Raw genomic sequence first — 17,035 nt, 5'->3', positions numbered from 1 at the left:
TTGTTCATGATCTTGGACAGCTCAATCTCGTGCTGCTGCAGTTTCTTCATTGATGAAATAAATGGATGGATGATGTTTAAATTCCTTTCTTGCCCATAAATTCTGGGGGTATTTAGGGAGGACACATACAAGTGGATGTTAAAAATCTGTTCCTCAAAAGCTCCTTTCAAAGGAAGAGTGTGTGAAATTAGTGGGTGAATTACATATTTTAAAATTTTTTTAATTAGAATAAATAGATCTTTTGTGAATTTCCATGTACATATAAATAAATGTGCATGTTAAGCATGTTAGTTTAAATATATCTAAAAGTACCTTGAGAGTATTGGATGTTTATCTCAAATACAAGAAAAACAGCTCCTGGGTTCAATATTTTCATCATCGAATGCTAGATGCTGGCAATGATGGGGACATTCATGGCCAAGCTGCACTGATTCCCTCGGCTGGGAACTGATCTTTACAAAATGCTTCCTCTTTTGGACAAAATGCAAAATTAAACAGCACCTAAGTAAGCACCAGCCTCTTGTTGGCCCCGGAATTCTGGAGCAAACAGGGAGACCAGCAAGGAATCTCCTTCAAGAGGGAGGTGGAGGAGGGGGGCCTGCTGGGAGGCAAATGGGTGGCAGTGGGGGGCTTTAAGGGGCGACAACCTGTTGGGGGGGGTCGCCCTGCTGCACACGCATGTGGAGAACTTCTGTGCGGGTCAAACAGGGAAGGAGGGGGGAAAGGAGAAAATCCACGGAGAAGAGACGATAGCTCATCAGAGCTGAGAAAATGCTCCATCCTGAAATACTGAAAAACAAAGAAGAAGAAAAAGAGTGGGAGGAGAGGGAAGACATCACTCGGACCGTGGCTTCTTACTCAGACTGAAGGGGTCCGGAGCATGAAGTCATCTGCCACACGTGACTCACTGCTGGTAATCTGCTGCGGTGAGGCAGGTTCACCTGCCAAACTTGGCTTCTTCCTTGATTCTGTAAGTGGGAGTCACTACACTGTCCAGACTGACTAATGAGCTTCAGACTAAGAGACGTAGCACAAGAAAAACATGCTCAGAAGACTGGACAGTTGACCTGCTGTAAAATCGGTGGCGCCAGAAAGAGAGTCAAAGGTAAATGGGTCACACCACTGGGATCTTGCAGACACGGAGCAGACACCAGGCAGCAGAGCACTTTCCCCAAGGACACGCCGGGCCGCCTGGTCCTCAAGGACAGGCTCGGGGGAGGCGCTCAGAAGCACAGACGGCCCTTAGCTGCGGGAACCTGAGAAGATACGAGTTCTACAGGCACACCGATAGTCAACTTCAAGAAGGACCCCAGCGTTTAGTGCATTTCGTCCTGAATCGCCATAGCTACCTACAGCAAAGTTCACGATGGAGTCAGGTTTGATCTAATCACTCCATTTTTCCATCTTCTGAAACCAGAAGGGAGAAGCACTTTACCTTTGCTCCCCCTTAATAACCATGCAAAATGTCCCTTATTTTCATAACATAATCACACTTCCATTAACGTATATTTATGATTACTAGAGGTCAGCAGACTTGTTTGTGACATGCCAAAATCATCTGCTGACATAATAAAACGTAATTATCAAAATGGTGGAATTATCCAGGTGATGACTCCTAGGTATCCTGTTACCAGGTCCTTTCATGAAATATCCAATCAGAACTAGAAATATTAGCTTTCCTAACAGACGTGCTGTAATGTGCTGGCGTGAAGAGTAACCTTAAAGGTAAAAGTAGATTTTACTAATGATGATCAGTACATTTGAAGAGAAAGTCTAATATCTTCATTCATAATTTTTTTCTTAATATCTTTTCCAGTTTAATTTGTATCTTTAACAACTTTCTGACACCAAGCTCTTATTAACTGATGAGCTTTTCAAAGAAAAAGCAACAGGGCCTCCGTGGTGGCAGAGGGATTAGAGTCTCAGCACCATCAAGCGATAGCCAGCCACCGACATATGAGTGCAATTGCTGGCCACAGAGGTGACACCCAGGCACAGCAGACCCCTCCTGTCTCCCTGAGGCTCCCCTCAGCGGTGTATTTCAGTGGCTCCACCTGTTCTACTCCCCACTCTGTGTCTGGTGAGTCCTTTGAGCCCCCACACCTCTGGCCTAACCCCAGTTCTTGTACGCATAGATAAGTAAATCTTTTAAAAAGAAGAATCACCAACAAAAGCAAAATGAGTTCTCACACATGACATTTTCCTCCTAGAAATGCAACAGCTCTACATGATAAGCATCTCCTTTTCTTCCTAAACAGAGAATCTGTCAGTCTGTGTTTCCAACAGAAAGCAGCACATCCACCTGTGTGTGAGCAGAGCCTGTATGCATGTGCATACAGAGATGTATAATAGAAGAGCCAGGCAGAGGAAGAAACTGCGAGTTTGTAGAATCAACACGAGGAGGCCAGTCCTGAGATGTCTAGCGTGGTGCAACTTAGTCCAGAACTACAGAGACTCCTCCTTTTGTTCAGCGAGGACCCGCGCATGGTTACTACTGTGGCTGTCACGCTAACCCGCCCTCTGGGTCTGCAGCCTCCAATTCCAGACGCAGCACCCACGGAGGGAAAACAGGTCCGTGGGAAGCACAAGCCCACCACAGGGCCGTCTGTGTGCGTGTGCGTGGACTTTCTTTCTTGTCGGTATCCCTTTGACAATACCTATCTACACAGCATTCACAGTGCACCCCCCAAAGAACCTGGGGTTCCCGCACAGGTCACGCCAGTACTGTGCTATTTTACAGCGGGTGGAAGCACCGCAGTATGAAGCTCTCTGAAGCCACTGCAGCATGAGCTCGATCTCCGGCCAGGGAGTGACCCCCAGGGCGCGGCAGACCTCTCCTGACCCGCCCGCTGCGCCCCTCAGCAGTGTGCTTCGTCGATCTGCCTGTTCTGCTCCCCGCTCTGTCTCTGGGGAATCCTCTCACCCATCACACTTCTGGCCTGTACCCCACTTCTGTAAGCATAAACAAAAATCTTTGAAGAAAAATTCTGGTCCTATACTTTTTCATCTGAAATGTTCATGGTGTGTTTGATCACCCAATCAAAGGGACTTCGTCAACTGTTTCTCATTAGCAGACAAGCACGTGTACCCCAAAGCTGCGTCAGTTTGGGTGCGAGAAGTCGGGTGTGGTGATGACCTACCACGGAGCAGCTCAAGATGCAGCCCCGCGCCTGCCTCCGTGGTAAGTGGGCAAAGGAAGATGGAGAGCTAGTGCACGCTTAAAATGTAAAAATGAAGTCGAGCTGGTTAGCCAGGTAAATCAGCCTTAATCTCCATTTCAGGGCGGTTTGTTACTGTCACGGCCTCTAATCACGCGACCAGTAACAACATCTGCGTGACCACCACAGCCGTCGCCCTTCCCGGCAGGCTGCGTTGCTTGGTTTGTGACCCACAGTGAACGTGGCCTCACACCGTTACGTACAGTAAGACTCGAAAGAGACCACGTCGCGTGCCTTTCTCTCCAGGGCACTGTTACCACTTTCAGCAATAATTAATAATAATAATAATAATTCAGTTATTGATGCTGACTTCTTATTGGGCCTAAGTTATGTGACACTTCATCACAAGGACACACGTACACACAGGAAGCCACAGCATGTGTCCGAGGTTTCAGGTGGCCCGTGGGAGATCTTGGAACATGGCCCCCGTGGAGAAAGGGGGGGTTCGACTGTACCTTATAAATTCTCACTGATATCTAACAGACTTCCTGGCTTTCCTGTTAGTGCAGTTTTACTGATACATGAGGTGACCTTTTATTTGCTCATTTAAAAATATCCACTAAACACTGACAGGTAGGCACGGCTGACCTTAGCGAACAACACAGTCTTCACATCAGGGATTTAAACGCTCGGTCTGGCGAAGAATCCCCATAGAAAATACCAGCTAATTGTGGCAAAACGTTATTATAATTCTCAGACTGATTTAATAGCAAAACTGATTTTCCAGTCCCAAGAAAGGCTGTAAGAATTACCAGATAGCAAGTATTACACTGGATGCCTCTAGTTCATTTCCATATGTAGCTCTATAAATTTTTCATTATTTGATTATGTAAATGAATTATCATTGATTTCTACATGGTTACTATAACTAAGGGTGATGCTACGATTGAGGTGTGTAACAAACACTTAACCAAAATCCCAGGTGCAGAGCGGTACCCCAAAAGAGCCTTATCTGTGTGTTCAAGCTGGGGCAGTTTGAAGGGGAGCGGGAGTCTAAAGAGAGAGCTGGGAGTCAGTGTGAGGGAGGGGCCTTCCACTTTCCTCTTCCCCTTTGATCCTTCTCCGCTGTTCTCTTCTCTCTTAAATGAAAAGGAACCAGGGCGTGGAAGGAGAGATACAGACTTTTATGGTGACCTTGAGGTAGTATGGACACATGCTGACTCTCAATGAAGAACATCTGGAACTGCCACAGTTACAGTGCAAAAGCTACTTTCCAACTTTTTTTTTTTTAAAGAAATGTTACTTTAGAAGTAAGAAATTTTTTTAAGAAAGCAAGTAATCAACATTAACAATGCAAAAAACAGTTATGTTATGAGGTATATAAACACAGGATCTATTGTGTGTGTGTGTGTGTGTGTGTGTGGAGGGATTATATTTAACTTCACCTTTTCGTTCTGTAGCTAAGAATGATTTTTTCTATCCTAACAACAACACGCAAGTCACCATATGTGATGGCCAAAGAGGTGAGGTGACCATCACCTCCTGAACTGACTCCTGAATGCCCACCACACCCAGAGCGGTGGCAAGGACAGCCGAGATGCTCTTTTCCTTTTTCCTGGACTAAAGAAACCAGAACCACAAAATTAATTAAAGCAATGTTTCTGGCTGCTTGTTAATTTGTTTTCCTTTTGGGCAGCAGAGAGGACAGGCTGAGTTCCTGGGCTTTAACAGCCCATCGTGGGAGTTTTAAACTTACGCAATTATAAAATAAATATGCATGGACAGTAAAGATACCTTTGTAAACCTGTCACTTTAATCTCTCCCCGCGGCTTGTTGGTTTGATTATGTGGCTATCCAGTCACATAAAAGTTCACTTAAAAAATTATAAGCATTGCTGCTTGTTGAGCACAAAACAACTTAGCAGGCTGGACTTCTTGTTTATGCTCAAGCTAAAGGCTAAGTGATCACAGTCCCTAGAATTCGACTGTGTGATTTTTGACTTGGACTAGCATGCACGTTTTGTAGACTCCTCACACTCCTGTAAATCAGAATTAATGATGACAGTACACATTTTCTTCCTTTAAATGTGGTATTTGACACACCATGTTCTAGCGGTCTCGCTGACAACATGAAAAAGCAACAAGTTAATGCAAACAAATATGGTTTCCTGGAGGGAGGGGAAGGGAGGGGGATAAGACAATGATCCTAAATATAAGAATCAAGTATTTTAAAGACGATTCTTGAAGCAAAGTAATTTCTGGGTATCTGCTAATGGGATGCAAAGAAAGAACAGCAAGTGGTCAGTGAATCAAGGAGACTGTGAAGAAGAGTGACTTCCAGAAACAAACACCTCTTTTCTGCTTGTGTTCTTACATGCATATGGGAACTCTAAAGAAACTGAGCTTGGAAACATGCTCTATACGCCATACCAAGGAAAATGGGCCAATTGCAACACTCTGGACCTAACAAATGTGGTAACTAAGGCCGGATTTGCGTTTCTTCATTGACTGCTTTTGACAGTCACAAACTAGATGGAAAAGTTCCCTGTCCCCTGGCACACCTATGGAGACCACACCCAGCTCTCTGGGTGTCGTGAAATCTACAGGCCTCTTTTCCTTGAATATTGTTACTAACCTCGTCTGGGGCTCTCGTGATTGAAGAGAATGCCGTTCACTGCAAAGAGGTTATACGCCTCGCGGAAGTTCACCACAATCCAGTAGGCATAGAGCTTGGCTGCCCCTGTGGGGACAATTGTTTTAAAGACAATGAAGTTTGTTATGAAAGACAGTGTTTCTCACGCATCTTCTAAACAAGTAACGAGCTGCACAATCGTGACAGAAAAAGACACAAAGAAAGTCAAAGACACAGTAAAGGCTCCTTTGCCGGCTAATCATGAGCACAGAGGTTACTGGAGAGTTTCTTAACTTCTGTAAAATCTACAGTTCTTGCTCTGAAACCCACTGCTCTGAAACCCACTGAACCCAACAGTCACACGTAAAGTGTATTAAATGGAACTTTCTAGGTCTTAGTCCCTCTTTCTTAGGTTTAAGGAATTGGTGAAACATATGGAATCCTAATATTCTATTATTTTGAAATTTACTTCCAATATCTTTTTTTGCATTTGTAGATTTTTAATTTTTTTATGAATCTATTTACATTACTGTTCATTTAACAACATTTACTTCCCCCCTCCCCACCCATCATCGCCATAGCCCCCACATTCCTTCCTCCTTCTGATCCCTCTCTGTCCTCCTCCCCTGTAGAATCTCTCTGGTTTATAATTGTTTGTTTTGTGATGTTTTGTTGTATAGACCCTCTTCTGGATTTTGCTCAGGAAAACTTTTAGTGGGAGAGTGAAACACGTCAAACCTTCTCACTTCTGCACAATCTCACATCAGCAGGGTCAAAAAAAAAAAAGTGTAGGGTGTGCTCTTCCTTGTAAAGTGATGTGGAGGAAGGGCTGGATGACCGGGGGGTGGGGAACGGAGGTGGAAACTTTGCCCTAGAGGGTGGCAGCGAATGCTCATAGCTAGCAACAGAGAAAAGTATGTTTCTCAACAAGTCTGGTCACTTCAGTCATGTCAATGTTCATCTCACACCCAGATGACTTCAGCCATGAGACACAAACAGACACACACACGCACAGCCCACTCCCACAGGGCAGACGCACCGTAAGGGGACCGAGGATAGAAAGGAGTGGTCTCCTTCTGCGGGATTTCTTGCACTTTCCCATAAAGCTCACTGGTGGAGGCTTGGTAGAACTTCACAGAGTCGATGAGGCCACAGGTCTTGACTGCATCCAGGAGCCGCAGAGTGCCGACGCCATCCACATCTGCAGTGTATTCAGCCAGGTCAAATGAAATCTGGGAGCAGCAGGTGGAGAAAGCGCTGAGTAAGTGGACGACAAAGAAGCTGGCAGCAGTAACCAAAACTTTGCACGGTTTCTCCTTCTGTTATGTCTGGGAGGAAATGGTATGTTCTTGTAGAGAATGAGAGTTTGGGTAGATTTCTAACATCAAGCTGCTGCAAAGTTCCCCCAGAAACACCTATAATCTAAGCAGCATGAAGACTGCTGTAACCACACGCGTTACTCCTAATTCTAGAAGTCTCCAGCAGGGTGTTTCTCAGAGTAACCCACGCTCCCACCCCACTCCTCAGATCATCTAGGGTATTCCTTAACAATTCAGATTAACCCAGTCTCTTGGTGGGGAATAATCTAGAAAATCCACACCGTTAATGAGGTCCAGGTGCTTTTAATGTGCAGAGAAGTTTGAGAACATGAGCTTTAGGACAGAGCTGATTTTAAAAATCATAGTCTAATGTTCGATCTTTAATGAATAAAGGTCTTTCTTTAATGAACAATTCTCCAGTCTCCCTGTTGGTGCAAAGGTTAAAGTGTCAGCACCATCAAGCTATAGCCAGCCACTGATATGTGAGTGCAATCCCCTGCCAGGGAGCTGCCCACGTGGTGCAGCAGACCTCTCCTGTTTTACCTGCTGCTGCCATCAGCAGCGTATTTCAGTAGATCTGTTTGTTCTCCCCACTCAGTCTCTGCTGAATCCTCCCACCCCCTGAACCTCTGGCCTACACACTAGTTCTTATATGCATAAACAAATAAAAAATAAAATCTTTTTAAAAATGACTAATATAGTATACATATATGTAATCTTTTGATTAGGAGATGCTGAATACAACAAGATGTTAATGCATACTGAACTGAGTGACTTCTAAGAACAGGAGGTAGTAATAATAATCTAATATTCAAATCACGTAAGATAATATGGCAGAAGTTCTTTGTCACTTGTTTGTTCACAGCTCCAACACAGTAGCACGAATCAAATAAGCTTCTCTATTGCCTGGTGAGTGATCTTATCCATAACCTGGTAAAACCCTTTTCTAGGGTGAGTGAGACTGCTGGCCCTCAGGATCACTGAGTGTCCCCTGAGCTGCTTGTCTGCACACAGATATCCAGGGAACTTGGGCAACTGCTCCCCAAGACCCCCTGACCACCAGGCAACTTGGGTCACACTGGCCTTTGAGTAAGAACCAAAGACCCATGTCACCTGGGTCTTTGAGTAAAGCGCATGTGGCAGCCACAAGATGGAACAGCAACACAGGATGTTCCATCCACGATCTTTCAAAGACAAGAAAGCAGAATGGGGGATAGGGCAGCTACTTTATTTTTTTCAAATAACATTATATTGTAATAAAACTTACACACTGAGAAATTCACTCTTTTGAAGTTTATGACTCAGTGGGTGCAGTGTTCACAGCATGTAGCAATCACCACCACTATCTTACTCTGGACCATTTTCATCACCCTAAAAAGAAACTCTATACTCATTAGCCATAATTTCCCATCTCCCCATCTCCACCCTAACAGCCATAAAGCTGCTTTCTGTTTCTCTGCTTCTACCTATACTGGCATTTCATGGAATCAAATCACAGGTGGGCTTTTATAGCCACACAGCATGTTTTCATTTTTCCTATATACACACGTAGGAGCAGAGTCATTTGCTAACACTAAGTTTAATTAACATTTTGAGGAGCTGCCAGGCTGTTTTCTAAAGTGGTTCCACCATTTCACATTCTCACCAGAAGAGGATGGGGATTTTAATTTCTTCACAAACTATAATACACTTTTTGTGATCGGTCTTTGTAATCATAGACACTCTAGTGGTTGTGACATGTTCTCTCACTGTGGCTTTTTAGGAATGAATATATAACTGCCATATAACACTTAGATTTTCAGGTATCCAACACAACAGTTGGGTAGATGTCTATACTACAAAGTAGTGGATCACCACAGAAAGTCTAGTTAACCACATTAATAAGTCAGGTTAACCTCTACTAGCACGTAGTTACAATGTTTTCTTATGAGGAAAACTTTAAAGAGTCCCCTCAGCAGTCTCTAAATAGACAGTATTATATTCCCATGATTTCTTCTATAAGTGTAAGTTTGTATCTTTTGATTCCCTTTCACCCATTTCACACAAACTCAACCTCCAGCCTCTAGCAACTGATATCATACAGTTTTTGGCCTTTGTCTGACTTATCACATTTAGCATAATGCCCTCCAGATTCAACCATGTTTGCAAATGTGGTCATATTTTGTTTTTTCTATGGCTGGATAATATTCCATAGTATCTATATATTTTACACACTCAAAACACACACACACCATTTCTATGTCTTGGCTCCTGTAAATAATATGGCAATAAACGTGGGCAAGCATAAATCATTTTGAGTCAGTGTTTTCATTTCCCTTGGCTAAATACACAGAAGTGGAATTGTTGGCTTATATGGTTGTTCTATTTTTAATCTTTTGAGAAATCACCATGTTGTTTCACAGTAGCTGTACCAATTTACATTACCACAAACAAAACTGCAAGATTGCCTTGTCTCCACATCCTTACCAACACTTGGTATTTCTTGTCCTTTTGATGACAGCTGTTCTTACAGGTATGAAATAATATCTCATTGTGGTTTTTATTTGCATTTCCCTGATGATTTGCAACTCTAAGCACATTTTTACCTATCCACTGCTAGCCATTTGTGTCTTTGGGAAAATGTCTATTCAGATCCTCTACCCATTTTTTCATTGGCTGGTTTTCTGTCACTGAATTGTAAGAGTTCTCTATATAACCTGGATATTAATCTGCTATTAGATATAGGATTTGTAAATATTTCCACCATTCTGTAAGGTGTCCTTCCACTTTGCCAATGCTTTCCACAGCGGCTCAGAAGCTTTTCAGCTCCACAGAGCTCCGCTAATTTGTTTTGGTTTTCATTGCCTTTGCTTTTGGCGGCAAAATAAAAAATCAATGCAGAGATGAGACTGATGCTGAGGAGTTTATTGCCTGAGTTTTCTTCTAGTTTTATGGCTCTAGGCCTTCCTTTCAAGTCTGCTCCATTTAGCGTTAATATTACATGTGGGGTGAGACAGTGGTATCGAGCAGTTTTCTGAGCATCAGTCACTGAAGAAATTTTCTTTCCCCACTGTATGTTCTTATTTGCTTTGTCCTAAATTAATTCACCACATATATGTGGGTGTATTTCTGGGTTCTCTATTATGTTCTGTTGATCTGTGTTTGTGCTAGTACCATGTTGCTTTGATTTTAACAGCTTTGTAACATAGTTTGAAATTAGGGAATGTGATGTCTCTGGCTTTGTTCTTTTTCAAAAATTGCTTAAGATTGCTTTGTCAAGTGGGGGTTCGTTGCATTGGCAATTAACTTTTCAATTCCCTATGAATTTCTCATTGTGATTTCTCATAGTGATGACTAATAATGCTGAGCATCTTTTCATGTGCTTATTTACTTGCTTATTTATTTAGAGTTGTGTGTATTCAGATCCTTGGCCCTTCTCAATAAAGAAAAATACTGGATAGTTTCACTTATAGGAGGCATATAAGAAATCCTCAGAAGGGGTAGAGTGCAAAATATACAAAACTAGCAAGCAAACTGTACATTGGAGACATACTGCAGGGGAGAAGAAGGAAGAGGATCAAAACAGGGGGGAGGAGAGCACAAGATATATGTATATCTATAATTTCTTTTTATTAATAAAAAAAAACAGATCCTTTGTCCTTTTCAAGGTTGGGCTACTTATCTTCCCATTACTGACTTAAAAATGTTCTTTACATTTTGGATAAAAATCTCTTGTCAACATGACTTGTCATTTTCTCCCATTATGAGAGTTGTCTTTTCACTTTCTTTTCCTCTCAGCTTTATTCAGATAGAGCTGACATATAACACTGTTTTCCTTTAAGGTATACAATAGTTCAATGTTTTACTAGAGTCCTTTCGAAGCCCAGAAGTCCAATTCACCTAATTTGTCTTTTGTTACTGTGCTTTTGCTGCCATACCTTAGAAGGGCTCATTGAATCCAGAGCATGAAGACTTACTCCTATGTTTTCTTTATTACACCTAACGTTTATTAGTCAGCTTCAGTTTATTTTTATGTATAGTGTGAGCTCAATAAAAATCAAAACTACTTAACAGTAACTACTTAGTAGTAACTACTTAATAGTTAGAAAACTACTAGGTATTAATGTGACACTGGAGTTGTAAACATTAATCAAAAAGTGAATAATTAAATTAACTTTTTGAAATCTACTTTATACTTTTGGGGCCCTCCCTGGTGGCACAATGGGTTAAAGCACAGCACTAGGAAGCTAGCCGCAGCCACTTCAGCAAGAGTTCGACCCTTCGATCCCCAGCCCCGGAGGTGACCCCAGGGCGCGGCAGACCTCTCCTGACCCGCCCGCTGCTCCCCTCAGCAGTGTTCTTCGTCGATCTGCCTGTTCTGCTCCCGGCTCTGTTGCTGGTGAATCCTCTCACTGCTCCTGTGCCTCTGGCCTGTACCCCAGTTCTCTGTGCATAAATAATCTTCTTTTAAAAAAAAGAGATCTACTTATACTTTTTACAAACTTTAAAATTCTGCATTATTTTCACCACACATATGCAAAATTACCTCCAAGCTCTCTGCTGGCAGAGAGTACTGGCACAAAAATGCATAGGGAGATTAATTAAATAAGGAGTATTTAGCCAGGAACTTTTAAATACTAAAATAAGGGATTAACAGTATTTGTTGATGGTAATCCAGAGATGACTAAGGGCTTTAACACCTGCTGCTAATCACACTCAGGCTATGGTAATTTGGGGTGATGTCCATACAGACAAAATAATTAAGTTACTTCAGTTGTGAAACAACTAACATCTGTAGTTTTCATTAGTATTAGGAAGTATCTGTACTTTCTCCACACCTGGATCTTTGTATCTACTTATCTGGCTGTTGAGTCATATCCTTTAATATTTTTCTAATAGAGCAGTAATCTAATGAGTGCATGGATTCCCAATATCCTGGAAGACGCACTAGCAAATCACTTGATGCTGTGTAGGTTGTGGGAATATCTGATCTATAGTCAGCGGTCAGAAGGTGACAGCTGGCCTTGTGATTGGCATCTGAAAAACAAGGAGGGATTCCTGGGAAATTCCAACCTGTGGCTTCTGAAGTGGAGGGTGGTCTCGTGGAAGGGAGCCCTTCCCGGTGGCAGAATGCAAATGGCTGTAGGGTGCCCAGCTGGAGTCCAGCACTGCTTACTGGAGGCAGGGGAGAGAGGCCCCCTACACTGTAAATGACCATCAGGTTAGGTTTCCCACAATGCTCCCCTCCATTCTCCTGACCTACTCTTTCTTAGAAAATCAGCACACTGTAAATCAATTTTAGAGGAATAACAGACACACAAAAAGGACCTATGCCATGGGGAGATAGATATACAGAAGACGTGTTGAAGGAACCCCCCACGAGAAACCTAGATATTTTGTGAAAACATTTTATTGAAAGACCCAGGTGGGAGAACCTTAACAAACAAGGATTGTGTGGTGGGCTGGCCTGCGGCATGGGGGAAAGAGGAGGGAAGGGGAATTCACCTAACGGAAATAAAACCGTAATAATGCTCAAGGGAGGTCAAGGTGAGGTTTAAGGGCCCAAAGGCAATGAGAAGCGCAAGCAGCTGTGGAGAAGGCCACAGGGGCTGCAGGGGCAGGAAGAGATGTGGGCCCGGAACACCACGTCCACCTCCAGCGTGCTGGGGGGGGGGGGGGGGCTGCAGTTCTCAAACTGCTACCTGGAGCAGGTAGGTAGGAACAGTAGTAAATGCCGAGCTGTTCCCGACCCAAGAAGCAAACTGAAATGCAGGCAGTTGACTCAGGCTGACTGGCACTCGAGAGCCAACGAGTGCTAAGGACGGCCTGCACCGTGCTGAGAATGTCGCAGACGACCAGTGAGAAATCATGATGTCCACTACATTCACTCGGAGTCGCTAAAAGGTGAGTGCATGTGGGGCTGGTGAATGAGAAACAGAAAGTGACAGTCGGTTACTGGTAACCACTACTTAAAGGGTTAAAACTCGAGTCATCACTTTGTTTCTAGCCAACAGGCAAGGAGAGCTGCCTCCCTGTCTTCGCTCTTCTCCGAAAGTCCTCCCCAGCCCTTACTTTTCAGTAACCGAGCAGCCATGCCCGTTTCCAGCAAACCTCAATTCCACAGACTGGAGCGATGGAGAGCACACTCGAGGCTCCATTCCAGACAGTGAGTGTAGAATGCAGCGAGATGTGCCACCGGGAGCCAGGGGCCCTGGGGTACAGGACACCCGGGCACCACTGGACACATGCAGTGACACCGGGGGACCTCGCATCCGGCACAGGTGTGCTCATCAGCTGATGACCCGGGTCTCTCGTGACCTGGGCTCTCCCAGCAACAGTCTCCAACAAGCTCCCAGCGCTTCCAGCTATAGTTGCAACACTTCGATGTGAGTCACTCAAGACAACACGGTAAGATGCAGGGCTGTGCTTTGTGTCCCGTCCATGCCACTGTAAGCACAGCAATAGCGGAATTTAAAAGAAGAAAATTAAAAGCAGAGATCTGCGCAGTCCGGGCTCAAGACGCGCGCCTCAGACACGAAGCAGGGAGCGAGGCCAGAGCTGCACCCCACCGGCACTCACGGCTAGAACCAGCAGGGACGCAGGTCTGGGTCTGTGGGCCCTGGGAAGAGGAATGAAAGCACCTCAGGAGGTGGGTCTCGGTGCAGGTTTGCTGCCTGAAACCAGGATCAGCAGAGAATCCCCCAGCCAATGAAAGGAAGGTGCAAAAAGCTACACAGGACAACCTGAAAACTGAATCTTGTTTGTTTTAATAAGAAACTATAAAAGAGATACATAGCGGCACAGCTTCGCGGGGGTAAGCGTCAAGATGCTGGGTAAGAAGGCACTGAGCAGACCTAGAGATTCCCAATATGGGCGATAGAGGGAAATTCTAAGCCACCAGTGCAGCCTTGGTTCAGGGCCAGCACAGTCCAGAAGCTAAAGGGCCATTAGTAGCAAGGAGTAAGGCCAGAAAGGACACACGACTTTGACCTGCCACCTCGCCCACCCCTTCCTCCTGTTTACTGCGGACTTCAACCAACTCTTCCCACTGTTTTAGCTTTAAGCCACCCAGGACTGGCGAGCGGGGGGCCGGGTGGTGGCAGGAAGGTCAGAATGCTGGTGAGTATCGCGGCGGCGTCTCTCCCGGGGAGGGAGACTCAGCCCTGCGCTCTGTCAGACAGAACAGGCACAGCAAACCAGCCGCAGGGCGAGAAGCACTTTTGCTATCTGAGGAGCTCCTGAGCCCGGGGGTAAGTGATGGTCGTGCTCCTCGATCCCACTATGCCTGCAGCTCCGGTGACTCAGGAACCAAGATGTGAAAAAGACAACCCGTTCATGTTTCCTTTTTGTGTCACGGGGGAAAGACTGGGGCTGCAGGGGGGGAAAGGACATTTTAAAATGTCCATGAGTTTTCTTTTTTTTTTTTTTAAACTTTCAACCAGTTTTTAACTCACCTGCATCTATGGACATACACAATATACTCCAAATTTTAAAGCCCTCTGAGGTTGAAGTGTCCCTTTGATGGACTTGGGAGTTTCTTTCGTTTTATCTCCCTTCCACTTTCTTGCTTCACAATACTTTGAGTCGTAGTATTTTCCAGACTATCACTTCACCACCCTTACATGTGCTGATCGCTCCTTCAGCAAGTACTGACGGCGCACTTCACGGCACCAAGACGCGAACAGGCAAAGCTCGCTGCTCTGCAAGGACGGAAGAGACGGGGAGGAGCCGATAGCAAGAAGTCAAGTCCGCAGGACGTTCAATGACGCCGAGCGAATTAGGAGAGAAATGAAGCAGGCGAGGGGGTGGCAACATCAGGCCGCAGTCCTGCGTGAAGGCGGCTCCCGCACGCAGGGCTCCACGTCAGAGCGGAAAGGCAGCACTGGCTGTCCGGCGCCTGGAGCTCGGCGGATGCCAGGCCCTGGCTGCGGCGCTCGCCACGGAGCCCTCACGACAGGCCTGTGAGTCAGGGGCTCCAGTCGGAAGGCCCGAAGCTTCAAGCAATTGGGAGCCCGCCCAGGTCACAGTCAGCTAGGAGTGAAGCTGCGATTAACACAAGGGAAGAGGTAACAGAGAAGGGAAACAGCCAAGCACACACGCACGCTGTCTTTGCGCCACGATGTTCTGTGCCCATAATGATGCCTTCTGTCACCACAAACTGGACCCGGGCACCCGGGGGTGGGGGTTTTCTATGCGGTTTAATAGCAGGGTGATGCTTCGCTTTTCGAAAAACCGAGTAGCTGTGATTTCGAATCAGGTTGCCTATGGGAGTGTATGCTGAGGATGGCTTTTCGTAATTCTGAAGATCGTTTCCATGGTGGTGCTAGGAAAAACTGACGCTTAGTTTCTACACCAGTCTCTGTGATACAGAATGCAGCTAAAATGTATCACAGCTCCGTCTTCAAAGGAGAGAAGACAGTAATCTGTCCTCGCCACAACTGCTCCCCACTGCACCCCACCTCACCTAAGTTTAGGGCTCTATCTCTTTGGGGTGAAATCTCCCTAGTCATTACCCCGGAGATGGGGGAGCAACAAGGCCGTGACCAGGGGTCACTGATGTGGGCTCCCCTCCACTTCACCCCTCCCCTGGCTTCAGGAGCCAGTGAGCTGTCTACAGCAGGGCCTGGTGCTGGGGGGGCGGGGCAGGGGGAGTCCTGGGCCAGAGACACCACTGATGGCAGGGGGCTGTGCCCCAAAAAGTGGGTAGCAAGGACAGTCAGGGTGCCCCCAGATTTCAGAAGATGGTCTGGGCGTCTCCAGGGGCTCTGTGCATTGAGGGGCACAGGGCCAGGGTGTTTCCCTGTAGTGTTCCTGAAAACAGCGGTGGAAGTCTGGGGACATTCATTAGAGCAGATGTGGCACTGTGGAAGTCAAAGGGACCTAGGCCCTTAGCCGGTTACCAGGCAGTAGCCAATGCAACACCTTTTAGGACTCTAAAGTGGCAAGAGAAGAAGCGGAGAGCGCTGCGCGACCTGTCCGAGAGCTGGGAAGTGGACACGGACTCAGAGCGCGGCGCTGGGGAGGAGGCAGCTGCTACTGCTCCGGCTGGGGCCACGCCAGACAGGAGGCCAAGGGGGTCGCTCTAGGACCAGCCTGGGTGGCGCCAAGGAAGACACCCGCACAAAGCCTTACTTGGCTTATCTGGGAAGAATGTGTCTCCTAGAACAGCCAGCAGGAAAACGGAGCTTCCGTAGGACCCAGCAATCCCCCTCCTGGGGTCTACCCAAAGGACACAAAAACACACTGATTCAAAAAGACACCTGCACCCCATGTTCATTACTGCTCTGTTTACAACAGGGAAGATGTGGAACCAACCACTATGCCCCAAAATAGGTGACTGGATCAAGAAGATGTGGTGTGTGAGTATATATGTGTATATAAATATGTATGTGTACAATGGAATATTACTCAGCAATCAAAAAGATAAGCTCATGCCATTTGTGCAACATGGGTGGAGCTGGAGGGGGTCATGCTCAGTGAAATAAGCCAGAAAGAAAAAGAAAAATACTGATGGTTTCACTCTTAGCAGGAGTGTAATGGGTCAGAGAGAGAGAGAGAGAAAAGCAATTGTAATAAAGTAAAAACAAAAACCACAAACAACTATAACCGAGAGACATTCTGCAGGGACAGAGAGGGGAGCAGGATCAAAACTGGGGTGGGAAGAGCACACGGGACTGGTGATGGCACATGGGTGAGCGGGTGGTGGGAAGTCCACAGGGACACCAACGAGATGGAAAAAGTAGAATGATTTAATAAATACGGACTGTAAACGGAATCCAACAATCTAGGTGCAAACATACATCTGAAAAAGCAAAGAAGAGAGAAGGAGAGCCAGCAGGACGCAGACGGGACGCTGCTTCCACACGCACTCTCCGCATCCGTCGCCCCACCCGCACCTTCCCGCCCCCAGGCCCGCGGAGAGGAGCAGGGCCGGCTGGGCCGTGGGGC

At 45.8% G+C, this 17,035-nt stretch overlaps 1 protein-coding gene across 1 annotated transcript in view; it reads right to left on the bottom strand.

Annotated features, from left to right (window-relative positions):
* Positions 1–17,035, bottom strand: part of GMDS (GDP-mannose 4,6-dehydratase) — a 322,854-nt gene that overhangs the window by 204,535 nt on the left and 101,284 nt on the right. The window contains exons 5-6 of the mRNA XM_012734285.1: positions 6,829–7,021; positions 5,793–5,897 (exon numbers count right to left, since the gene is read on the bottom strand). Coding sequence (XP_012589739.1) covers positions 5,793–5,897; positions 6,829–7,021 — 298 coding nt within the window. The remainder of the gene's footprint in view (positions 1–5,792; positions 5,898–6,828; positions 7,022–17,035) is intronic.

Source organism: Condylura cristata, unplaced genomic scaffold (assembly GCF_000260355.1).
Source record: "Condylura cristata isolate star-nosed mole 26May11 unplaced genomic scaffold, ConCri1.0 scaffold00052, whole genome shotgun sequence".
In the NCBI taxonomy this organism is placed as follows: Eukaryota; Metazoa; Chordata; class Mammalia; order Eulipotyphla; family Talpidae; genus Condylura; species Condylura cristata.
Note: the sequence above shows the minus strand (reverse complement) of the source record. Positions and strands in the feature narration are given on the sequence as shown.